Here is a 26,247-nt window from a genome sequence, read left to right on the forward strand (position 1 = left end):
AGAACAGTTTTTTTTAAAGATTTGACAGCTTCATTGATCTTAAATCAGCCTGATTGTTGGTAGAGAACAGTAGTACCCTCTAGTGAATTATGTTGTTTTGCAGTGTAAGTATTGATATCCACTCAGAGGAATGATGTTATTCTGTTTCTGATATTACATGATGAACCTTAGGCAAGCATAAAAGAAATTATTGTGTCTCAGTAATATTAATACATAAAGAATTTTTTTTTAATGCAAGCAAATACCTGAATTTGATTTGGTGGTAGCCTCCTAAAGCCCTTGTATTACAAGACTGGAGCATGAGAGGAAGAAACAGCAAAATTAGTCAATCAGCTCATGTGATCACAAGGAGGAAAACTCCAAGTGACAGAAAGATGAGCTCATCACTGTGCTGCTTCTCCTTGCACTGCCCAGTCACAGGCTGTGTTGGGTCCATGATAGCTTTGGGTCAGAGGAAATGGGTTAAACTGTGCTGGCTACCAGACTAACGCTGGCCCTAAAGCTTTTTTTTTTTATGTCATTCAGTTAGCGGGCTAATTGAATAAGAAAAAAAAAGGGATCCTCCATGCATACAAACAAGTGGATGGTGGAATCTCTCACCCCCACCACCACCACCGGACATTGCAGTCTTGCAGCCACTGATAAAAGAAAACTTTCCAACATGTCGCTTTCACAGAAGTCAATCGAACGATCAACTTCTGGTGAGTAGCGATTGCCACACACTCATTCTGATTTGCCCAGTCTCTGCTGAACTGGCTGAATTTTGATTAGTGTATGGCCCACTTAAGATACAGTTAATGTCAGAAAAAATTACTGTTTGAGGGCAGCTCTGGAGTTAAAATGATACTAAACCCAGGACCCTGCATGCACTATATCTGGTCTCCCACAGTACACACAACATGGAAATGCAATTCTTTTAGTAAATACAAACTGCTAAATACCTTTTTTTCATCAGCAGTTAGAGCAGTCTTGTGACTTCAGCAGAGCGCTGGTTAAAGCTCGTAGGAGTTTTCTTTCTGCTCTAGGAGGATGTGAAACCCTTGACCCTCTGTCTGGACAGTGCCGATTGGCCCTGTGCTGATCACATGTATTCTCTCAAGAAAAGGAAAAAACCCTCTAGCAATACACATCAAACTGAGCATGTGCATGTGACTATGGATTCAGTCTGTATCAGGTGGTCATTTCAACAAGAGGAGGGGCAGAAAAGAAAGGATCAAACAGCCTTTTTACACAATGCAGAGGATTAAGCCCTTAGGTTCCACAGTGAGTATAGCAAGCATGCTTTACTGCATATACAGACTGATTTTACTGTTGTGGGTTTAGTAACACTTTAAGGTTAATTTTGCTGCAAAAGCTGCTTTATCTTTTAATGGATTATTTATTTTTATCTTATTTGTGACTGCAGTTCTCAGTAAGTACCATAATAAATGATCATAAAACTGATCTAAAAAAGAATGAAGGAACAGTAATTTAATGCATGCACAAAAGCCTGCCTCTGGTTTAAAAGCTCTTCCTACAAAATCTTGTCTCATCCTCCACATTGAACAATCCAGATTTTTCTACAAGCGATCAATCATTATGTGGCTAAAGAGGACAAAAGCAGTGCAACAGAAATTGCCCTTACCTATACATGTGCCATGAGAGGATAGTTGTTAGCCTTTTTCCAAACATGTCCTCAAGTCCCACCAGCAGTTGATGATTTATGAATAGTCATTTCTTCTTTTCAATAGAATGTTGGCAGGTTTAGATTACATCTTTGCATGCTTCACACTTTTTAAAATCTGATTTCTGTTTTGCCAAAATTGGGTGAGTGCTCCTTTGAACCTTGGTCGTTCTTCCATGATTAGTCATCTGTTGTCCCCATCATTCTTCATTTGGCTCTCCTCTGCTAGGCTACAGGAATCCTTTGTCAAGTGTTCTCCTAACCTTGCCCTCTCATCATCCTTGCTTATCAGACTTAAGATTCAGCTGCACCACATTTACTAGCATTGCTCATTCTAATTTGCCATCTGGAGTTATTAACTTCACTAGTCAGTTACAATCATCAGTCTTTGAAATACATTTCTAAACAGAAAAAAGGAGCGAAAAAGCACCACGACCTAAGTGTAGCATTTTTTAAGACTTATTGGTGAAATGAAAAACAAATATGCTCTCACATTTAAAAGACATTAAAAGGTGTATCAATAAGGCAATCTTCCGAGTGGCCAATGGTGAGCAAGCCCCTCAACATGGATGTGATGTAAGGTGCTTGGAATCAGGAAACTGACCAGAGGAACACCAGGAAGAGCCAGCAGAAGCAGCAGATAGAGTTATCACGTGGATGAGAACCACTGTGGACAAGTGTTGCAAGGTGGAGATTTTACAAAGGGAGCCATGAGCCAAAATGCATAACCACATTATCAACATCACACATGACATCATCACGGTCATTTTGTGGACCTCCAACACTTTTCTGCTATCCAGTGGTTTTCATCCATGTGATACACACACTCAGTCTGTTGCTTCTCCTGGCTCTTTCAGGTTCCAAGCCCCTTACATCACATCCACACGGAGGGGCTTGCTCACCATTGACCACCTGTAAGTTCACTACCTGCTGGAGATTTATTATTTATACCTTTTAAATGTGAGTGCATTTTTATTATTTTTCATTTTACCAATAGGTCTTAATAAATGCTACACATAGGTAGTGGCACTTTTCTCTGTTTATACACTGCTCCAAAAAAAAAATGAAAGGAACACTTTTTAATCAGAGTATAGTATCAAGTCAGTTAAACTCCTGGGATATCGATCTGGTCAGCTAAGTAGCAGAGGGGGTTGTTAATCAGTTTCAGCTTCTTTGGCGTTAATGAAATTAACAACAGATGCAGTATATGGGAAACAATGAGACGACCCCCAAAACAGGAATGGTTTTACAGGTGGAGGCAACTGACATTTTTTCCCTATTCATCTTTTCTGACTGTTTTTCACTATTTTTGCATTTCGCTAGGGTCAGTGTCACTATTGGTAGCATGAGGCGATACCTGGACTCTACAGAGTTTGAACAGGCAATCCAACTCCTCCAGGACGGCACATCAATACGTGCCAGAAGGCTTGCTGTGTTCCCCAGCACAGTCTCAAGAGCATGGAGGAGATTCCAGGAGACAGGCAATTACTCTAGGAGAGCTGGACAGGGCCGTAGAAAGTCCTTAAACCCATGAGCAGGACCGGTATCTGCTCCTTTGTGCAAGGAGGAACAGGCACTGCCAGAGCCCTACATTGATCTCCAGAAGGCCACTGCTGTGAATGTCTCTTTCCATTCAATCAGAAACAGACTTGATGAGGGTGGCCTGAAATCCTCTAGTTGGCCCTGTGCTCACTGCCCAGCTTCATAGAGCTCAATTGGCATTTGCTATTGAACACCAGAATTAGCAGGTCCGCCACTGGCGCCCTGTGCTTTTCGCAGTTGAGCACATGTGATAGACATGAAAGGATTTGGAGAAGCAGTGGAGAACGAAATGCTGCCTGTAACATCTTTCAGCGTGACCAATTTGGTGGTGGGTCAGTGATGGTCAGGGGAGGCATATCCATGGAGGGACGCACAGACCCCTACACACTAGACAATGGTACCCTGACTGCCATTAAGTATCAGGATGAAATCCTTGGACTCATTGTCAGACCCTATGCTGGTGCAGTGGGTCCTGGGTTCCTCCTGGTGCACGAGAATGCCCGGCCTCATGTAGCGAGAGTATGCAGGCAGTTCCTGGAGGATGAAGGAATTGATACCATTTAATGGCCCCCACACTTGCCTGGCCTAAATCCAATGAACACCTCTGGGATATCATGTGTTGGTCCATCCGATGCCGCCAGATTGCACCTCAGACTGTCCAGGAGCTCAGTGATTCCCTGGTCCAGATCTGGGAGGAAATACCCCAGGATACCATCCGTCATCTCATTAGGATTATGCCCCAACATTGTCAGGCATTCATACAAGCACGTGGGGCCATACAAACTACTGAGTACCATTTTGAGTTGCTGCAATGAAATTTCAGCAAAATGGACTAGCCTGCTGCATCATTTTTTCACTTTGATTTTCAGTCCTCTGTAGGTTGATTATTTTAATTTCCATCAAATGATGGGGCATCCTTACGTTGCTAACACATTGCCCAGTCCATGTCAGTATAGATATCGAAAATTATATTTTTCCACATTGAGATCAGATGTGTTTTCAAAGTGTTCCTTTAATTTTTTGAGCCGTGTACATGGTTTGCTGATGAGAGCCTCCCCATATCCTTCTTGGAAGAGAGACTGTTGATGCTGCCATAATGCCACAGTTTTATTTATTTCTATATTTATTTTAAATGGACTTTTTTGAACGACTAAAATGACTCTCTTCATTCATTCTTTCCCTTTTTTTGGCAGTTGCACCAGTGCACCTGGGTACTTTTAGGGTGCTAATATCCTCTACAAATATCTTTTTAGTTTCTGAAGTACATTTCACCTTTACTTATCAGGAATGCTGATCAATGTTTGATCATCCTACTTAAAAAAGATTAATAACTACTTTTTACACTGTTACATATAATACTTTATCCCATGTGGCTAAGTGCTTTGTAAATGCAGTTAAGAAGTCCAACCTGCGCAGGAAATCCGGCAATAGCTAGTAATGAGACAGATTAATCCTAGCTGCAGCTGGTTTTGGCTCTGACAGTTTACTGAAAAAAGTGGAGAGCAAGGGGGAAAGGGGAATTGTCACCCTCCTCCAATTTTGAGTTCTTAAAAGGGAACGTGGTCTTTAATATATATTTAAAATGCATAAGTCATTTTACCGTATATAGATCCTCACTGAAACCAATACACTCCCTATGTGGTGGAAATACTCTCTTGACAGTTGTTAATCAGGATGCAGATTGATAGCACTGAGAGCCTCTTAGTCACTACTAATCTACATAATACTACAATTAAAAAAAGTTCAGGTTTCATTAAAAAAATGTTCATTAAAAAAGTTCCTCCCCCCCAAACTTACTCAACCATATCTTTATGGACCTTGCTTTGTGCGCTGCTACGCAGTCATGTTGGAAAAGGAAGGGGCCATCCCCAAACTGTTCCCACAAAGTTGGAAGCATGAAATTGTCCAAAATGTCTTGGTATGCTGACACCTTAAGAGTTCTCTTCACTGGAACTAAAGGGCCAAGCCCAACCCCTTAAAAACAACCCCATGCCATAATTCCCTCTCCACCAAACTTTACACTTGGCACAATGCAGTCAGGCAAGTACCGTTCTCCTGTCAACCAGACACATCCATCGGATTGCCAGACAGAGAACCGTGATTCATCACTCCACAGAACACGTGCTCCAGAGTCCAGTGGTGGCGTGCTTTACACCACTGCATCCGACACTTTGCGTAGACAGGATGATTGGACTACATTCCACAGTTCTTCTCTATTTCTTGGTTTTGCCTCAGAAACTGCATTTTTGATGGCACCCCACAAGTTTTCTATTGGATTAAGATCCGGGGATTGGGCTGGCCACTCCAAAATGTCAATCTTGTTGGTCTGGAACCAAGATGTTGCACATTTACTGGTGTGTTTAGGGGTCGTTGTCTTGCTGGAACACCCATTTCAAGGACATTTCCTCTTCAGCATAAGGCAGCATGACCTCTTCAAGTATTCTGATGTATTCAAACTGATCCATGATCCCTGGTATGCGATAAATAGGCCCAACACCGTAGTATGAGAAACATCCCCATATCATGATACTTGCGCAACCATGCTTCACTGTCTTCACAGTGTACTGTGGCTTGAATTCAGTGTTTGGGGGTCATTTGACAAACTGTCTCCGGCCACTAGACCCAAAAAGAACAATCTTACTTTCATCAGTCCACAAAATGTTGCGTCATTTCTCTTTAGGCCAGTCAATGTGCTCTTTGGCAAATTGTAACATGTGTTTTTTTCAACAGCACATGTGTTGCACATGTGTTTTTTTCAACAGTGGGACTTTGCAGGGGCTTCTTGCAGATAGCTTGGCTTCACATAGGCGTCTTCTAATTGTAACAGTACGAACAGATAACTTTAGACCTTCTTTGATCTTCCTGGAGCTGATTGTTGGCTGAGTCCTTGCCATTTTGGCTATTTTTCTATCCATTCGAATGGTAGTTTTTCTCTTTCTTCCACATCTTTCAGGTTTTGGTTGCCATTTTAAAGCATTTGCGATCATTTTAGCTGAGCAGCCTATCATTTTCCTGCACTTATTTATATGTTTTCTCCTCTCCAATCAACTTTTTAATCAAGGTACGCTGTTCTTCTGAACAATGTCTGGAACGACCCATTTTCCTCAGAATTTCAGAGAAATGCACTGTAACCAGCATGTACAACATTTGCTGCCTTCCTTCCTTAAATAATGGCAATAATTGCCACCTGTTTTTCAAAGAATGAATGACCTCACTAATAGAACTCCACACTGCTGTTATTTTGAACATTCCCCTTTCAATTAGTGATTCAATTACGCAGAATGAGCAGCATGCATGTCATGACTGTTGGGTCTGTTGGATTTCTATTACTCTACTACACCTGCTAGTAAATTATTTGCCATGTAGAAATATCAATTCTACCAAAAACAGTGACTGAGCAGGTTAGTGATGTCTGACTGCTATTTTTAACACAACTGTGTATATATATATATATATATATATATATATATAATTTTTTTTTTTTTTAAATAAAACGTTATACCCACCTGCTCTGTGCAATGTTATTGCACAGAGTGGCCCCGATCCTCCTCTTCTCAGGTCCCCCAATGGACCCATGCTCCATAGACACACAGCAGGGCTTATCCCTGCTCCCTCCTCACTACTTTGGTTGACAGCAGCAGGTGCTGCTGAAGAGAAAGAGAGGGGAGAATAGATGCGGCTGTGCACAGTGCTGGTTCTTTTCTCCCCTCTCTTCCCCTTCACACAGGGAAGGGGGAGGACAGAAAACTTTTTTACCTTTAATGCAAGGAATGCATCAAGGTAAAAAAACGTTTTGGCTTTAGAGACGCTAATAAAGATGTAAAACTGATCTAGCTTCTGCTCCTAGCTCCAACGGTGGTGGTTTGGGTTTTTAAATTTTTTTATTTTTTTGCGCTTTTTGCCTTTTTTGTGTGGTGGACAATGTAGCAGCACTTTGCCGTGCCTGTGATCACGTGAATTTCACACCATACTGTTAGTGCAGCTACTGCCCAGAAGTATCGTGCCAGAAAAACCTGTCACAGCAAGTAGCTGCCTATGTAGTCATTTTAGAGAAGATTGTTTTTGTATATGGAAGAAGTCCTAAAAGCAGACTTTTAAGATTTATTTTCTGCCATTAAGGAGCAATGTAGCATATAGGGTCATATTTACTACCTAATATTAAGGGTAAATTGGGAACAAATTCTTTAATTAAAAAAAAAAAACAAAACTAACAAGGTTGATTAACTGACATAATATGCAAAACAAAAGAACCTGAAGATAAATGTAAATGCTGTACAAAAAAAAAAAAAAATGTGCCAAGGGTACTGGTTGCCTGCTGCCAGTCAAAATCAGTTGCAGGCTGCTGCTCAGGGCAGGTATACTCTCTGTTCTAAGCAGTGATCGTGTACAGGGAGGTATGCTCCAAACATGGAATTTCTGCTTGGAACAATGTCAACACTGTATTTTGTTGACTTTTTGTGGGGCAAATTTAGCCCACCTAAAGGTCTCTAAGAGATTAGAAAATGCTGGGAAATGAACAGAGTTAAACAGAATTAGTGAGATTTAAAGCAAAGCTGGGCAGAATTGAGGCTTGCAGGATAACAGACTGACCTTTAAAGCATGAATCAGAAAGATGACTGACAGGCAACTTGAGGTGTGAAGAAGAATGAGGGGAGCATATGACTGAGGTTTTGGAGAAGGAAAGCACGTAGCAGCCTAAAGTATGTCTTGAATAAATTTCATATACCAGTATGCTGTACACATCTGCAGGTCACCTCATGTACACACAACTGATGGGACTTGAAAACAGAGACTGAATTGTAACAGAACACAGACGAAAGGGGCATGACTTGCTGATGTTTACAACCACCTTCATTTATATTAGCGGTTAACAAGGGCAATGTATGTGAGAATCAACTATTGATCCTTTTAAATGAGATTCTGACATTAGTACAAGTCACAATGCTAGCACAGTATGAGTCAGTTTTGATGAGAAGATACACACTGTGTCCTAAATATTGTGCTTTTAGTATGCAAGAAACTTCAGATAACCGTATAACTGATATCTTACAGATGTGGCTGAAGCCTTGCAAGAGAACAGACATCCCGCTGCGATCATGTTACATTGCACCCGTGTACAAGACCAGTGAAAGAAGAGGAACTCTGTCCACTACTGGACACTCAACTAATTTTGTGATTGCAATGACCCTTCCTTCTGATAAACCTGAGGAGCACTGGATTGGACGAGGTGTTGCTTTACTATGTCAACTTAGCTCATAAGATATATTAAGAGTTGTGGAATCTTTTTGCTATAAGAACTTTAGGCCTAAATCCTGAAAGAGAAATGCTCTATAATAAATAAAGACAACACTGTTCAATTAATATGACTAAATAAAATATTTTTGAAATGTTTATTTGATGTTTCACAATAATGTACATAAAATGGAGACAGCAATTATGAAAGATAACGGTTTATATTTAATATGAAGACAAAATGGGATTGTTTTAGATGGGAAGCAGTTAAGAGTTTTAAGAGTTTTTTTTCCTTCACATCAATAGAGTAATTGAAAAAAACAAACAAACAGGATCTATACATTTTGCAAGAAGCAGATTAGTTGCATTGTCAAACTACAGCTCAAATGTGTTGTCACACAGTGACAACTTTGTAATAACAGCATTAATTACCTTCATGAAGGTCAAGCAATGTTCATTTCAAGCTTTACATATTTTACAGCTTAAACTGCAAAATAATCACTTCAGCTGGAATGCATAACTGGTATGAACAAAAGTTCACATAAAATGAAGCAAAGCAGGAGATAAATACACAGATCAAATTAATACGAATAATATGACATTGTTGTAATATAGTAGAGACTGAATTTAAAGCCTAAATTCCCGCCATTTTTTTTTCAATTTTGGAATTTGAGTTAGTGTAAATTTCTCTCAGGCTTATATTTCTGTCTATGACCCCACTAGGGAGAACTGCCCCTACTTCCTGTCCCCATAATGTGATTCCATATATGAAATAGAATGTGTGACTAACCCGAACAACAACAAAACACTTTCAGAAGCTGCAACACTTCTACCCTTCAGCCCTGAAATTGACTGTTTACCCTGCGATCAGCTGTCTATCACAGCCGACCCCAAGTATAAACAAACGGATCCTGTGTGAGGAGAAGGGGAACAGTGAGTTATAGCATTCAGTACTGTGCACCACACTGCTGATTGCCTTCAAATTGCCCTGATTGCCCTTTTACAGCTGCCCATCAACCTACCTGTCTCCAGCCCATCAGTGTACCTATTGGCAGCCCATCAGTATTCCTGGTACCTGTCGCCAGTCCGTCAGCGTACCTGTCAGCACAGTCCATCAGTGTACCTATCGTGCAGCCCAGTGTACCTGTCGTGCAGCCTGTCAGCACAGCCCATCAGCGTACCTTTCATGCAGCCCATCAGCGTACCTGTCAGTACAGCCCATAAGCGTACCTGTCCAGCAGCCCATCAGCGTACCTGTCCAGCAGCCCATCAGCGTACCTGTCAGCACATCCATAAGGGAAGCCTATCAGTGTACCTGTCAGCGCATACACCTGTGCAGCCTGTCAGTGTACCTGTCATCAGCGCAGCCTAATCAGAGTACCCATAACAGAGCCACCATCACTGCCACCCAACAGCAGTGTACCCATCACAGTTGCCTGTCATACAGCCAAGATGTCAAAAAATATTACTCTAGTGAGGAGGCTTTCCAAATCCTCAGCATGACGGACGAGAGCAGCGGGGAGCTCTCACCGTCCGATTCCGAATACGAGCCAATAGAAAGCCGTGGATCGGTGACCAAATCGGAAGAGGAAGCAGTCCCTCCTAAAAGAGTAAGACGCTCTGAAGACCAGGCAACCTCGAGCAGCGCCAATGTATCAATGCCATTACACCCAAATGGTCAATCCGCAAACGTCAACGGAGCTAGACCCCAGGATGACAGGCCCAGTACCAGCACTGGAATATCATGCCAGACCCCAAGAGTCAGGGCCCAAACATACCTCCCAGACGCTCTGGCAAACCCTCTCTGGCTGCCTTCCAGCTTAGGATCAGCTACAATCCACCCTTTTACTGCACAACCAGGTGTGCAGCCCAACACAGAAAATTTTTCCTCAATTGTTTTTAATTTATTTTTCCCTGATAATTTCCTTCAATTCATTGTGGATCAGACTAACCTATTTGCCCAACAATATATCGCAAACAACCCCAATTCATGCTATGCCCGTCCATTCGAGTGGAGACGGCTAACAGTAGAGGAGTTTAAATTGTTTTTGGGCCTTATGATCAACAGCAAAAAATGAATTACATTCATATTGGTCCACCCACCCCATCCCCATCTTTTCATCTGTAAGGTCCAGGTCACATTGTGACATGATAATGCACTTCCTGCATTCCAGTGATAATTCCCAGTGCCCTCCCCGAGATCAACCTGGCTATGACAAACTATAAAATGTGCCCGCTAATTTTTTTTCTAAAATATTTTTTGAACTTTATGTCCCTGACCAAAATATCTGTCTGGACGAATCTCTTGTCCACTTTACTGGCCGGCTGGGATTCAAGCAATATATTCCCAGTAAAAGGGCCAGGTATGGACTGAAGCTCAACAAGCTCTGTGAAAGTGCCACGGGATATGTGCATGCCTTTCGTGTATGAAGGCAAAGACTCCCAGCTCCAGCCCCCTGGGTGCCCAACCTACATTGGCACAAGTGGAAAAATTGTCTGGGACCTGGCCTTTACATTTTTCCAAAAGGGGTATCACATCTACCTAGACAATTATTACACAAGCCTGCCCCTTTTCCGCCACCTGTACCTTGAGAAACCGATGGCCTGCGGTACCACCCGAACAAACAGGAAGGACTTCCCACAAAATTTAGTGAACACAATTCTACAAAGAGGGGAATCTGCAAGTCTTAGGAATGAGGAAATGCTGGCCGTGAAGTGGAGGGATAGGAGAGATGTTTATGCCCTGTCCACTATCCATAAAGACATTATGGTGGAAATTCATAGAAGACTAGGTCCCATCCAAAAGCCAGAGTGTATCCACAATTATAATTAATTCATGGGGGGGTGGATGTAAATGATCAGATGCTGCAGCCATATTTATCAACAAGGAAGTCCCTCTACTGGACAAAAAAAGTTGCAATATACTTTTTCCACATGGCCATTTTTAATGCATACATCACCTATCAAAAATCAATGGAAAAACCTACCACCTTCCTCAAATTTATAAAAGATGTCATCACTGCCCTAATCAGCAAGGATCTCCACCACAAACCATTTGCTCCGATTGTGTCAGCAGACTTCATGAACGCCATTTCCCTGAGAGGATTCCACCATCAGAAATAGGAAGAAGACGCCGGAAAAAAAATGTAGGATATGCAACAGAGGGGGAATTAGGAGAGATACCAGTTTTCATTGTCCCCAGTGTCCCTCCCAACCAGACCTACAGTGAGGAACAGAAGTATTTGAACACCCTGCGATTTTGCAAGTTCTCCCACTTAGAAATCATGGAGGGGTCTGAAATTCACATTGTTGGTGCATTCCCACTCTGAGAAACAGAATTTAAAAAAAATTCAGGAAATCACATTGTATGATTTTTAAAGAATTTATTTGTCTTGCACTGCTGAAGTATTTGAACACCTGAGAAAATCAGTGTTAATATTTGGTACAGAAGCCTTTGTTTGCAATTACAGAGGTCAAACGTTTCCTGTAGTTCTTGGGTTGCACACACTGTAACAGGGATTTTGGCCCACTCCTCCACACAGATCTCCTGTAGATCTGTCAGGTTTCGGGGCTGTCGCTGAGCAACACGGAGTTTCAGCTCCCTCCAAAGATGTTCTATTGGATTTAAGTCTGGAGACTGGCTAGGCCACTCCAAAACCTTGATATGCTTCTTACGGAGCCACTTCTTGGTTATCCTGGCTGTGTGCTTCGGGTCGTTGTCATGTTGGAAGACCCAGCCACGACCCATCTTCAATGCTCTGACTGAGGGAAGGAGGTTGTTGCTCAAAATCTCACAATAAATGGCCTCATTCATCCTCTCAATACAGTGCAGTCATCCTGTCCCCTTCGCAGAAAAGCATCCCCAAAGCATGATGTTACCACCCCCATGCTTCACAGTAGGGATGGTGTTCTTGGGATGCAACTCATCCTTTTTCCTCCAAACACGACGAGTGAAGTTTAGACCAAAAAGTTCTACTTTGGTCTCATCTGACCACATGACTTTCTCCCATGCCTACTCTGGATCATCCAGATGGTCATTGGCAAACTTCAAATGGGCCTGGATATGTGATGACTTGAGCAGGGGAACCTTCCGTGCAATGCATGATTTGAAACCATGACGGCGTAGTGTTCTACCGACAGTGACCTTTGAAACTGTGGTCCCAGCTCTCTTGATGTAATTGACCAGCTCCTCCCTTGTAGTTCTGGGCTGATTCCTCACCTTTCTTATCAGTGATACCCCACGAGGTGAGATCTTGCATGGAGCCCCAGTCCGAGAGAGACTGACAGTCATCTTTAGCCTCTTCCATTTTATAACAATTGCTCCAACAGTTGATCTATTTTCACCAAGCTGCTTGGCAATTGCCCTGTAGCCCTTTCCAGCCTTGCGGAGGTCCACAATTTTGTCTCTGGTGTCTTTTGACAGCTCTCTGGTCTTGCCCATGGTAGTAGTTGGCGTCTGACTGACTGTGGGGTGGGCAGGTGTCTTTAAAGAGCTCAGACAGGTGCCAAGTTAGATTAATGAGTGGAGTAGAGGTGGACTTTTTAAAAGGCACAGTAACAGGAACAGAATTCTTGCTGTTTCTTAGGTGTTCAAATACTTATGTTCAGCAGTGCAAGACAAATAAATTCTTTAAAAATCAAACAATGTGATTTCCTGAAATTTTTATTTTTTAATTCTGTCTCAGAAATCATGGAGGGGTCTGAAATTCACATTGTAGTTTAAGTGGGAGAATTTGCAAAATCGCAGGGTGTTCAAATACTTCTGTTCCTCACTGTATGTATCGGAGACTGCTTCAGAGATTATCACACGTTAGTAAGATATTAGTTACCTATATTTTTATTATCTGTGCTGATCTTTTGCCTGCTGCCTTGACTGACCGACAATGCGTCTGCCTTCCACCTTAACTGACCCTGGCCTGTTTACCGACAATGCCTCTGCTTGCTGTATGAATTACTTCTAAACCATCTTTCTGCCTTCCACCGGAACTGACCCTGGCCTGTTTATCGACTATGCTTCTACCTGCCGTCTGGATTATCAACCACATTTATGCCTTCTTCTTGGACTGACCTCGGCCTGTTAAATCGACAATGTTATTTACCTGCTGCTTGGATTGATCTTTTGCCCTGCCGCTGCAGTAGTGAGATTCAAGATAACACAGGGGTCTCACATATGTGAGGGGTTTCAGAATAGGGAAAAAAGTTGTTGGTTTTCTCCGGGTTTTGTAATTCCCGGGACAGGGTCTGTTTGTCCGGAGGCTTCAAAGAGATTGGGTGGGACAAAGACTCTACCCCGGTCCTACCTGACCAAGGCCCTAAGCCTGATTTTCTTGCCTGGATCAATACTTTGTGATGATCATATACCTCTTCCTGCATTGACCTAGGACTTTTTATGGACCATGTTCTTGCCTGTTGCCTGGACCAACACTTTGGCTGTGCTGACCATATCTCCTCTTGCTACTTGTAATGACCCAAGACTTTTTCGGATCATGGTCCTGCCTGGACCAATACTTTGGCTGTGCCAATCATATTGCTGCTTGCTGCCTGTACTGATCTAGGACTTTTTATGGACCATGTTCCTGCCTGTTGCCTGGACCAATACTTTGGCTGTGCTGACCATATCTCCTTTTGCAACCTGTACTGACCTAAGACTTTTTCAGACTATGTTCTGGCCTGGACCAATACTTTGGCTGTGCTTACCATATCTCTGCCTGCACTGACCCAGAACCTTTTATGGACCATGTTTCTGCCTGGATCTCAAACAAGCCAGGGTCAGAACAGGCAGCAGGCTATCCACCATATTCCTGTCTGCTGCCTGGGCGAATCCTGTGGCTATTGCCTGCTTCCTGGTCCAATGCTCTCCTAAAACCACAGGTAAACTTTTGTTTATCCTTTCTTCAGCTAGGCTGTGAAAAAGCCCCACATGTGGTATTTTCATGTTCAGGAGGAGCAAAATGTATTTTCAAGTATAGAAGAAATATCCTATAAATTGACAACTTTGTGTAAAAAAAAAAAAGTTTTCATTTTTCTTTTCACATTTTCTAAAAACTTTTGGGAACAAATACCATGTTCAAAGGCTCATTATGCCTGACACAATATACCTTGCGATGTTTGTTTTCCAAAATGGGGTCATTTTGTGGGTGTTTCCACCGACTTGGTGCTCCAGGGCCTTCAAACCTGTGATAGGTAGTCAGGAACTTAGATGTGTAATTTATTAAGGTGCTACTTTGATGTTGGGTCTCTGCATGTGGCCAGGCTGTGGAAAAGTCTCACACATGTGGTATCACCATACTCAGGAGTAGCAGAATGCATTTTGAGGCATAATTCTTGGTATGTATATGCTGTGTTAGAAATATCTTATAAATTGACAACTTTGTGTGAAAAAAAAAAAAGTTTTCATTTTTCTTTCCACATTTTCTAAAAATGTTTGTAAAAAAAACAACATGTTCAAATGACTCATTATGCCTGATAGAATATACCTTGGGATGTTTGCTTTCCAAAATGGAGTCATTCCGTGGGTGTTTCAATCATTCTGGTGCTCCAGGGCCTTCAAAACTGTGATAGGTAGTGAGGAAATTAGATATGTAATTTATGCCCCTTTCATGCTCCTACAACAAATGTGATGGGAGGCTGAGTTTAAAAGCAACAGGATTGACCTGGCAGAAGATGGTAAAGGGACCAATAAACTGAGAAGCAAATTTCATAGAGGGTACCCATAGACTGATATTCTTGGTAAAGAGTTATACCTTGTCACCAGGGAGAAAATTTGTGACTCACGCGGCAATGGCAATTTGCAGCTATTTGGTACTTGAAAGCTGCCAGATGTAAATTCTTGGAAACCTTTGCCCAGATGGAATTGAATGATCATTGGTTTGTCTGCAGCTGCGGGTACCGCAGAGGAGATGGGAACAGGAAATGGCCATACACAGTGAAAAAGGGAGACTCAACAGTACTGGCACTGGCATGGTTATTAAGGGTAAACTATGCCCAGGGTAGAAGGTCTACTCAATCATCCTGATGGGCCGAAATGAAGGCACGAATATAAAGTTTCATGTTCTGGTTGACCCTTTCGGTTTGGCCATTAGAATGCGGATGAAAGGCTGAGGAGAAGTCAAACTTGATTCCGAAGGATGTGGCCAGAGCCCTCCAGAAGAGAGCTGTAAATTGAACACCTCTATCAGAAACAATGTGTGAGGGCATACCATGAAGACGGAAGATTTCCTTAATGAAGTTGGAAGCCAACATGAGAGCAGAAGGTAGTCCTGGAAGTGGAGTTAGGTGGCACATTTTAGAAAACCTGTCCACAACCACACAGATAACAGTGGCACCTGCTGAAGGGGGTAGTTCAGAAATAAAGTCCATGGAAATGCAATGCCAAGGTTCATCTGGAACAGGTAGAGGTAAAAGGAGACCTGCTGGGGCAGATGTGGAGGAGTTCGACTGCACACAAATGGAGCAAGCCTGAACATATTCTTCAACATCCTTCCGCAGTGAAGGCCACCAGTAATGACGCTATAGGAAGGCAGAGGTGCATTGCACTCCAGGATATCCAGAGAGTTAGAGTCGTGTGCCCATTTGAGTAGTTTGGAGCGAAGGGCGGGGACCACAAAAGGTCTTTCCGGGTGTGATGTGTTTAGGCTGAAGATGAGTGGTGGCCAGGATACGATTGGCAGAAATGATAGGCTCCGGTTCAACGTGACACTCAGCAATGTCAAATGATCTGGAAAAGGCATCTGCATGGGGTTCGAAGAGGCACTTCTCCAACTTTGCATACAGGCGGTGGTCCCAAAGACATAGAAGAACAGTACATACATGCTGATGATGAGTTTTTAAATCTGGAGAAAAAAATTAGTATGTCATCCAGATAGACAATGATACAAACATACAGATCAGAAAAAATTTAATTAAAGTTCTGAAAGACAGCCGGGGCATTACAAGATATTCATAATGCCCATCTCTGGTATTGAAAGCTCTTTTACACTCATCACCCTCAAGGATCCTAACCAGATTGTGTGCTCCACAGAGGTCTAGCTTAGTGAAAATTCAAGCATCCCGGAGTCTGTCAAAGAGTTCGGAAATCAGAGGTAAAGGGTACCGATTCTTAAAGGTGATAGCATTGAGACCTCTATAATCAATGCAGGGCCGGAGCGTACTATCTTTTTTTCTCCACAAAGAAGAAGCCAGCCCCAGCAGAATTGGACTTATGATAAATCCTTTCTGCAGATTCTTCTGGACCTACTCAGACATGGCTTGAGTCTCAGGAATGGAGAGAGGGTAAACTTTACTTCGAGGTGGAGAAGTCCCATGTTGGAGGTCAATAGCACAATCATAGGGACATTGAGGAGGCAGTCAGCAGCTTTCTTACAAAAGAGGTCTTGGAAGGCCTGATAATGCGGAGGGAGTATCGGAGAGGTGGTGACCTCAGCCACGGGTACACAAAGAGGTGGGAGCACTTTAGGGAGACAAGACTGATGGCATTGTGACCCCCATGACAATACTTGGCCAGAGTTCCAGTCAAGATAGGGTGTTTCTGCAACCATGGAAATCCAAGAATTATGGGACTTGAGGATCTGGAAGAAGATTTCCTCACGATGAAGAACACCAACATGCATAGTTATGTAGTTAGTTCAAAAGCGTAGAGATCCTAAGGCCAAGTTAGAGCCATCAACTGAAGATATCGACAGAGGTGTCATCAAGGGGACAAGAGGAATGCCCAATTCAGCAGCCAATGATTGTTCGATGAAATTTCCGGCTGCCCCATAGTCCACATAAGCCGAAACCTGAAATGAGTTCAGAGCCCAATGGATGGAGACAGGTATAATAAAATCGATGGAATGTGGCGGAGTTCCGGTTCTGTTCTAGATCACCTCCCTCAGTGATCTAAACCAGAGAGTTTCCGGGATGGACCGAACAAAACTTAATTACATAACCCTCAGCCTCACATTAAAAAGGTATAGACCAAGTCTTAGGCCGAACACACCTCACTCCACAAGAGCGATCCCGTCGCCGAACTGCATAGGTTCCTCGGATGTCGGTACAGTTGCAGAGGTAGATCGATCAGGGGATTTTTGGAAAACAGGCGCTAACGAACCTACTTGGGGGCGACGTGGACCAGACCTTTCCAGATCTCGCTCCTGGAAGCGGACATCGAATTGGATGCTAAAAGCAATCAAGTCATCCAAGGTGGTGGGTATGGTTCTTCCAGCTAGTTCGTCCTTAATACGGTCCGCTAGACCCTGCCAAAAGGTTGCAGAAAGGGCCTCATTATTCCATGCTAGTTCCGTAGCTAAGGTGCGAAACTGAACTGCATACTGACCAACCGTCATGCTACCTTGCCAAAGAAGGGATCCCGCCGCAGATTAAGTCCTGCTGGGTACATCGAAGGTTTTCTGGAAAGCTTGCTGGAAGGCTGGGAGACTTGAAATAGTGGGATCTGGATGCTCCCACATTGGCTAGGCCCAAGCCAGTGCTTCACCCGAAAGGAGGGAAATCATGTATGCCACCTTGGAACGGTCAGTAGGAAAATGGTTGGCTGATAGTTCAAAGTGAATAGAGCACGGATTGATAAAGCCCTGACAAGCTTTGGGATCACTAGAGAAGTGAGGCGGTGGAGGCAGCTGAAGTCTTGAAGGACTGTGTTCAACTGGAACAGCGGGGTTGGAGCAGCAGGAACTGGAGCAGGAGCCGAAACAGAGGGTGAGGAAGTGGACACAACCTGCAGCTGATCCAACTGGTAGGAGAGTTCCTGCAGACAGTGCATAATTTGTTCTTGATAAGCCTGCTGAATATCGACTCTCTGCGCCAAACACTGAAGTTGTTCCAGGAGAGGCTGCAGTGTCTCTGAGGAGCTCATGGCCTGAGCAAAGTGTGCTCATGGCCTGAACAGCACTGCAGCAAGGAGGTAAGACTACAAATACAAGAAACTGCAGGCTAACTTGTGACAATTTGTAGTTTCCTAGCATGTTAGAGCCTCAAGAAATTAAATAGGCCATCGGTGCTTCAGGTGTGATCAATTTTCAATGACTGGTGCCATAGCTTGTAGACAATAACTTTCACACAGACTAAATATACACTGATTTAGGTTTTTTTTTTTACCAAAAGTTATGTAGCAGTATAAATTGTTGCCTAAATTTAAGAAGAAAAATTACTTATTTGCAAAATTTTATAATGAAAACAAATAAAACCTTATACAATTTTATATCTTTTTCATTTATAGTGCAAAAAATAAAAAACCCAGGGATGATTAATTACCACCAAAGGAAAGCTCTATTTGTGTGAAAAAAAAAGATAGAAATTTCATATGGGTACAATGTTGCATGACCGCGCAATTGTCATTCAAAGTGCAGCAGCACTAAATGGTGAAAGTTGGCCTGGGCAGGAAGGCGGCAAAAGTGTCCTGTATGTAAGTGGTTAAAGCAAACATGTATAAAAATATTCTAATTCCGACATGACCTAACTTGAATGATTTATTAATGCAGTGACACCGACAGTCCCACCTGTAGGTCACAATTTGCATCTCACAGCCTCAAATCAATTAAGGGCATGGGCAATACTGCCATGGGAAGGGCATAGCAATTGGTGTATTTGATAATCATTGCCAAAATAGTCAGGACTCGGGGAAGCTTTACGCAATCAAATCATTCAAGTAAAGCTGGTATTTTAACATTTTTCATTGCCACAAGTTCACTTCAACCTTTAGTGCATTTAAAACAAGACAAAACCAGAATAGTGAAAGAAGGAGAACTTAGTCTTGCCCCTCCCTGGCAAGGTGACGACTTGCCTATTCTTTGGCAGCAAAAACCTGCCTAAATCTCATTTTAAGCCCATTAGTGCATGGCTTGTCAAATGATACTGTGCATGCACATAAAACTACTAAAGATATTTAGTAGGTTAAAAATATTTAGAATAGTGTGCAATCATTCTGCACAGTAAAAAACAAAATGAGATTTTAAAGGATTCGCAAACTGTAAAACAAATGACTAGCATAATAGAATGCATTTAGCCAACACCTAAAAGCCAAATGTATTCTAAGGGCTCACTTGCATCATAGGCTCATGTGAAGCTGAAACATCTTTTGGTTAGAGCAGAAAAGCTCTAGAAACACTGCTGGGTTGTTTTTTCACTGGAGGAATTCCACTCACTTCTTGTTCTGGTGCCCAGTGTCTTCAAGATGGGAAGTGAGGGAAATTTCCCCAAGATAGACACAACAATGAAACACTACCACCCTAATAAGGTGTTTTTCTTGTGGTCAATGGATTAATGTACACAAGTACTCTACAAAGAAGTGGAGTTGTATTCAAATGAATATAGACTACATAATCTGCCCACAATGACTGTCCAGCAGTCATATTGATCAACACTACCCCTTGGTAGTCAAAGCGCAGCAAACCAGAATTGCAACAAAAACTTTGGATGTTCTTCTGTTTATTAAATATGTATATGATGCCTAAGGACTTTGCTTACATAGAAAAATTTCTCAGCTGCAAGACTGTTCATATTTTCCTAAAGTTGACTTTGGTCTTTAGCAAGTCTCATTTACTGCTATTATAAAGGACCCAAGATGGATAACTATGCTGCAATTGAGCATAACCACCTTAGGTCCCTGCAACCTTTAGATTTAAAAGCCATTAAAGATAAATAATGCCATTTTAGAAACCTCAGTCAGCCCTGGAAAAAAAAAAAATGTTACTGCCCACTCAAAAGCACAACGGAAATCAGATGTCCAAAGAGGAAATGGTACAATATATGTATTATATTCTATGGAGAGAGAGAGAACGCATGTGCTTTTTTCAGGATACAACAGAATGGAAGGAGTACATTCATGCTTGTTTTAACTACAGCATTGTTTTCACATCCACTCAAAAGAAGTTTCCGCTTGTCTGCCTCCTCCTCCCTCCACTGCCACATTGGCACTTTTTGGGAGGGGCGGGTACCTGGTTTTGACAGGCAGGTAAGTGGAACTATACAAAAGAAAAAGGAGGGAATATATAAGACACTGACTGCATTATCACTAAATTAGTGTTGTTGTCAAAACCATAATCAATACCGTACCAAATAGTCACATACAGTGGGTAAAGCCCCCTCTATGAGACAAGTGGTTAATCCGACAGCAAACAAGGCTTGAATCAGTGAGTGTAATAAAAAATTATTTTATTTTTATTCATGGCAAAAAAATTGCAATACATAAAAGCTAGTGGTTACACATGGTGCTCAATTGCCACAACGTGTACAAAAACACAAAAGGACAGGTAAGTGCCCTTATATTAAAGTCAGCAGCTACTAGCTTCTGAATTTTAATTTTTTGAGGGCAGCCCGAAGCTCCAATTTAACATTCAGTCATATGCAATAGATTGGGAATGCAGTTAATAGGCTTTGGTACAAAAGACATGGTCACCAACTTAAAAAAAAAAAAAAATAAAATAAAAAAAAAGGTAAAACTAGACAATCCAAATATTCTAAAATGCTTGATTGCAGTGTTTTTCTGATCTATATTTATTTTTTTTCTTCACTTGCAATATACCTTTGAACTTACTAGAAAAATTGGATTATTCCAGGAAGAGTCAGTTCTCTAGCATGTTATAGCCCTCTTCTCTTCTGGGAGTGTTACTAAAGGTTTGTGCTGTCCAAAACTAGTCTGTCACTCCCTTCCTACATAAACCACCTGAGGGACAGATCTGGCTTTTGATGTCTACAAAAGGGACACTTTTACAGGTAAACATATATAACCTTATGGGAAAATTTTTATTTAACCACTTGCCAACTGCGCTATAGCTGAATGACGGCTACAGCGCGGTTGTCCAGTTCTGGGAAGGCATGATATGACGTCCTCACAGAACGCGCCCTCCTGGTGATCTCCATGATCGTTGTGTCCTACGGACACAGCTGATCACGTGATGTGGTAAAAGGCCAATCACAGCGGCCTTTTACCACGTGATCAGCTGTGTCCAATGATACAGTAGATCACCTGGTAAATACAGTCACAGCGTCAGGAAACTACTGCCGAGAACCAGCAACTGTCAGCAAACAGATCGGCACTGTTCATCAGTGCCCTGATGATCAGTGCCCAACAATGCTGCCCACCTGTGCCACCCACCTGTACCCCCCATCAGTGCCATCCAGCAGTGCCGCCCGCCAGTCAGTGCAGCCTCGTCAATGCACATCAGTGAAGGAGAAAAATTACCTGTTTGCAAAATTTTCTAATAGAAACAAAGAAACTTTTTTTGTTTATAGCGCAAAAAAAAAACACCCAGTGGCGATTTAATACCACCAAAAGAAAGCTCTATTTGGGTGAAAAAAGTATAAACATTTCATATGGGTGCAATGTTGCATGAGCGCACAATTGTCATTTAAAGTGTGACAGCACTGAAAGCTGAAAATTGGCCTGGGCAGGAAGGGGGTATAAGTGTCCGGTAGGCAAGTGGTTAAATCGTCTGGTGTCAGACTCTCTTCAATTTTCCTAATAAAAAACTAACTCAACAAAAACTAAATATTAGCATATGACAATGCATAGGCTAGAAATCCAAAAACTATACTCAAGTTTTTATTCCAAAAATCTGTTGGAAACCATTCTGCTCATCAGGGACTAAATGATCTGGAATGTTGATAAACCGAGCACAATACAGGAGAAGCAAGGCAAACATAAACCTGTAGAAATTTGTTGCAGTATTCAACACCACACTGGTTTATAGTCAAAATAGGTCTTTCAATTGTAATTTAAAAAACTCAAGGCAAGTATGATGGCAGAAGATGCTTTAGTTTATGTATTGCTTTGCTCAAATAACTGCAAATACTTTATATCTCGGTTATAGCTAGGTTTATGAATATCTTACAGTTTGAGAAATGTCTAATACAATATTCTTGTCATCAATAATTTAAAAAAAATGCCAGCTTCTGCCGGCTCTAGGAGGAGGTAGAAATGCAGGGATCATGTCAGATCCTGCCCTCTCACTCTACAGTTTCCATCATTCAAATGGAAACTGTAGTGAATGTGGGTGGGTACACTAAAAGCATGTGACTGATGAGGGGCGTGCTTACACTGAGCCTAGTGTACATTTACATATCCTGCATATCGCAGGCATGGGGAGCTGAGAGAGTGGAGGAGACTCCCGGTCTGCCCCGCCTCCCATGACCTCACAGGAGGAGTGACAGACCAGGAGTCCCTGGGCTATCATTCTAATCAAGTTGCATCAGTGGGCAGTTCAGACTGGGGATGCCAGCTGCCCTGTTCCGCCCACTGCAGCAAGCAGGGATGGAATTATGTCATTGCTTGCTGTTAAAAACTACAGCAAGGCAGAGAGAAGACCAGCGGTCGGGGAATACATGGCATAGTGGCCACCAATCTTGCAAAACTGATATCATAGGCAAGGAAGCCTATGATTTAAATAATGCACCCATATTTACTCAGAAAACATGGACTGGATAAACAAAATGGACATCTTACCTAAAGGTATGGATCCCCTAACAATTACACAGGAAAAAGTTTCTGCCCGGAGTTAAGCTTTAATCTTTGCTTTCTCACCACCCACAGCCATGATAGAAGAAAGGAACAGAATAAAGATTGCATGACACTTTCAGCTGCATCTTTAACCATAAACTTAACAGTCGGGAAGTTGCAAGAAAATATTGCTATGTTAGATTTTAAATCCGAAAAGGAAATGCTAAGGAAGCAAAAAACGTATGTAGACAAATCTTCCCTGTGCTACGCTTTTTCTTATTGTTTTAATAAAGCAAAATCATTATTGAAGCTTATGTAAAAGATATTCAGGTGCACAACTGCCAGATCATATGGTGAAAGGGGGCCAATCTGAGTAATAGCAGACACCATGTATGCACTTTTGCATGAGGCGTTTGTAATGCAGCTCAGCAATGGGGACATGAATGTGCTTGCAGACGTGTTAGAATACATGTAATGGCACTGTATGCATCCATATGGATGAATGTTTCTGTAAGGAATTTGAGTACTGTTGCCTTGAGTTTTGTTTATATGGACTGTGGGGTTGGTCCTGTTGCTTTTGCACCTGAACAATTTATCTGTGCGGTTCATCGGGTACTATAATTGGATTATGTATACTAGAGACCAAACAAACAATCTCCCACTTTCCAAATTCAGCCCTGATGTTCAGCTAGTGGAGATCTGCAAATAATGGCTAATCTGCTGCCATTTTTTTATTTTTTTAAACAAGGTTACAGGTTTGAAAATTATGGCTCCTCATCTCATTATTCAAAAAGCTTTTAACATCCATCGGATTCAGTCTAGTAAACGGAATGTGTCATTCAGGAAGATTCCCATACTCCCAAGCTATCATAGGTAACTGGTTCGTTAAGAAATTACAGCTGCATAAAAAAATTAATTCATGAACACAAACGTGGTGTAAAATATTGTGGGGCCCGATTCAGTAATCGATTTGGCTATTTCCTCATCTCTAAAGGTGGTCATACATGGATCAAAATTCAGCCAGCTCAGTAGGGACATGCCAAATTTCGATCCATGTACGGGCAAGGCTGGTTGTACAGAAATCGGTCTACCAATCAACTTCTGTACAGCCAGCCTGTCTGTGGTTTAACCGAACGATCATTGTATTCTGACAGTGGGAATGCTCCCCGATGTCAGAATACAACAGCTTAGCAAGTAAAATTCCCCTCATCCACATAGAGTGTGTGGATGGGGGAATAGTGTCTTTTTTTAATCCATCAATCCACTGGATTAAAAAAAAAAAATATATGTATGGGCTGCTTATCTAGGGTGACAGCTGGTAAAAGCACATATTGGTAGGTTTACAATGAAAGTAGACATGCAGAAATGTATTACATTAGTCAGATTAGTACCATGTTCTGATGTCCCAACATTTAAAACTGAACAGAATAACTGATGAACATTGCTGTATGTATTTATCATTCCCTAAAAACAGTTTTTATAAATATTGTCCAGGTTCTTTTAAAAACAAAAGTGAACAAAACTGAAAAAGTAGTTTATCTTTGCAGTATTCATTGACAAAATTAAAGTAAACAAAATAGTCACCTATGTATCCTCAAGTACAGTTTTTCCAGCAAATTCCCATTAATACTCTTATAAATGTTAGTCCCCCCTAGTCTCAGACAAGCAAAACAAAATGCATGGTATCACATTAATCCCATACGTAGCTATCATGGTAACTTCCATTTGTGTACATATTCACTTGTAGGAAATCAAATACTATATTGTCTACCCGAATGCTAAATGATGCGACATATCCAGTTCATGTAGAATTTGAATTTGATTTGTGTTTATAATGACAATTTATTAACACTTGGCACGTAAAGGGAGGTACACTGCTTCACAAACAATGCCAGATAACACATATCACAGTGATCTCAGTGGAATTGTACTGGTGGGTAAACTCGTTTGTACTCCGCTTTTGATTTCATCTGCTCACAAAATGTTGCAAGCATATGCTGTAAACTTTTTCAACATACAGAGCTAGCAGACAGACACACATATTACAAATGGACCAAGGAGAGTACCGAGAAAGTCAAAAGTGGATGTCAAGCACTATTTTGTCTTCATATAAAGCAATAACCAGCATTATGGCAAAACCAAGCAGAAGTCCCAAGTTCTGCAAGATAAACTGTCCCACTGGGCAATGTCCATGTTCTTCATTTTCTCCATCCCCATGCAGCATTTCTGGAAGCTAGGAATATAAAAAGAAAAGTCAGATTTTATTTAAGATCTTTCAAAACCTAAAATGAGAGTGCTAGAGCAGAGTGACGCACAAAGCTTGGTAAGCAAGAGAGTCCATGGCAGGGAGTTTGACTGCTTGTTTTAGGAATCAAAGGGCATCCTCTTGGTGCTTGGCATAAATGTCAAATTATTATTATACGGTATTTATAAAGCGCCAATAGTTCACTCAGCGCTGTACATTACAAAGGGGGACAGAACATGTGACAGAACAATACCAATACAATGCAAAACATGAGGGGATTGAGGGCCCTGCTCTTTCGAGCTTACAATCTAGGATACCCAGAATCCAATTCAGGCAAGGTTTTCTCTGCTAAAATATTCAGCCCTGCCCAACAGTTAAAAAAAAGTGACCTGTTTCTGTAGATTTTGTGTGGTCTTTTCTAGTTCTAAGTGTATTTCTCTTATGCATTGCGGTGGTCAAGTATACTATGCCAGGCATGTTATGAATGAGTATCCATCAACCATTGTTTTACACTTGCTCCCAGAATGTCTGTACTGACTGTAATATTCTTTACATTGAGTGCATTGAGGATCAAACAATGGCAAGCAAACAAAACAGTAGGCCAGACCAGAACTCCTATTACCAGCATACCTCAGTTTGTAGCAAAGCAGTATTGAGAGCATGATCATAAAACGCATAGAGGCGGGACCAAGAAAAGGATTTCATGATTAGTAAAAAAAGAAATCCTACTTATTTTCTTGTCCAAGAGGTGGGCAACACAAGAAATGCTTAACAGGGCCAAGAAAACAAAACTAGGCACTGCCTACACGCAAAACCAGGCTGAAAGAACTTGCATCCGAAGCTGGCATTGGAGGAGTCGGCAACATCCACCCAGTAAAACAAAGGTCTGGTGTCAATCTAGACAAATACGGCTTCCTTGAAGGAGACTAATACTAGACTCCTGGACTGGGAACCTCAAATCTGAGATTAGAAAGTCTTAAAGTGAATCACTCACTCAATCAACATTGATTATTTTTAATCTTAATGTTGCTAGCATCAGTAAATAGATGGTAAAGTAAATCAGATTTACTTGTTTTTACATTTATTCAGTTACTTCCTGGTTTCCATGCTTAGGCAAATGATGTCATACATCCC

General features: G+C 41.7%; 2 protein-coding genes across 3 annotated transcripts in view; one reads left to right on the top strand and one right to left on the bottom strand.

Moving 5' to 3' along the window:
• DNAH7 (dynein axonemal heavy chain 7) overlaps positions 1-8,596 on the top strand; it is a 519,305-nt gene extending 510,709 nt beyond the window's left edge. The window contains exon 67 of the mRNA XM_089689972.1: positions 8,258-8,596. Coding sequence (XP_089546098.1) covers positions 8,258-8,464 — 207 coding nt within the window. The 3' untranslated portion in view covers positions 8,465-8,596. The remainder of the gene's footprint in view (positions 1-8,257) is intronic.
• Positions 8,582-26,247, bottom strand: part of SLC39A10 (solute carrier family 39 member 10) — a 107,670-nt gene continuing 90,004 nt past the window's right edge. For both annotated transcript variants that reach the window (XM_089689976.1, XM_089689977.1), the window contains one exon: positions 8,582-25,101. In XM_089689976.1, the coding sequence (XP_089546102.1) occupies positions 24,943-25,101 (159 nt within the window). In that variant the 3' untranslated portion in view covers positions 8,582-24,942. The remainder of the gene's footprint in view (positions 25,102-26,247) is intronic.

Source organism: Staurois parvus, unplaced genomic scaffold (genome assembly GCF_062004578.1).
Source record: "Staurois parvus isolate SC_StPar_1 unplaced genomic scaffold, SC_StPar_1.0 ptg000506l, whole genome shotgun sequence".
Taxonomy (NCBI): domain Eukaryota; kingdom Metazoa; phylum Chordata; class Amphibia; order Anura; family Ranidae; genus Staurois; species Staurois parvus.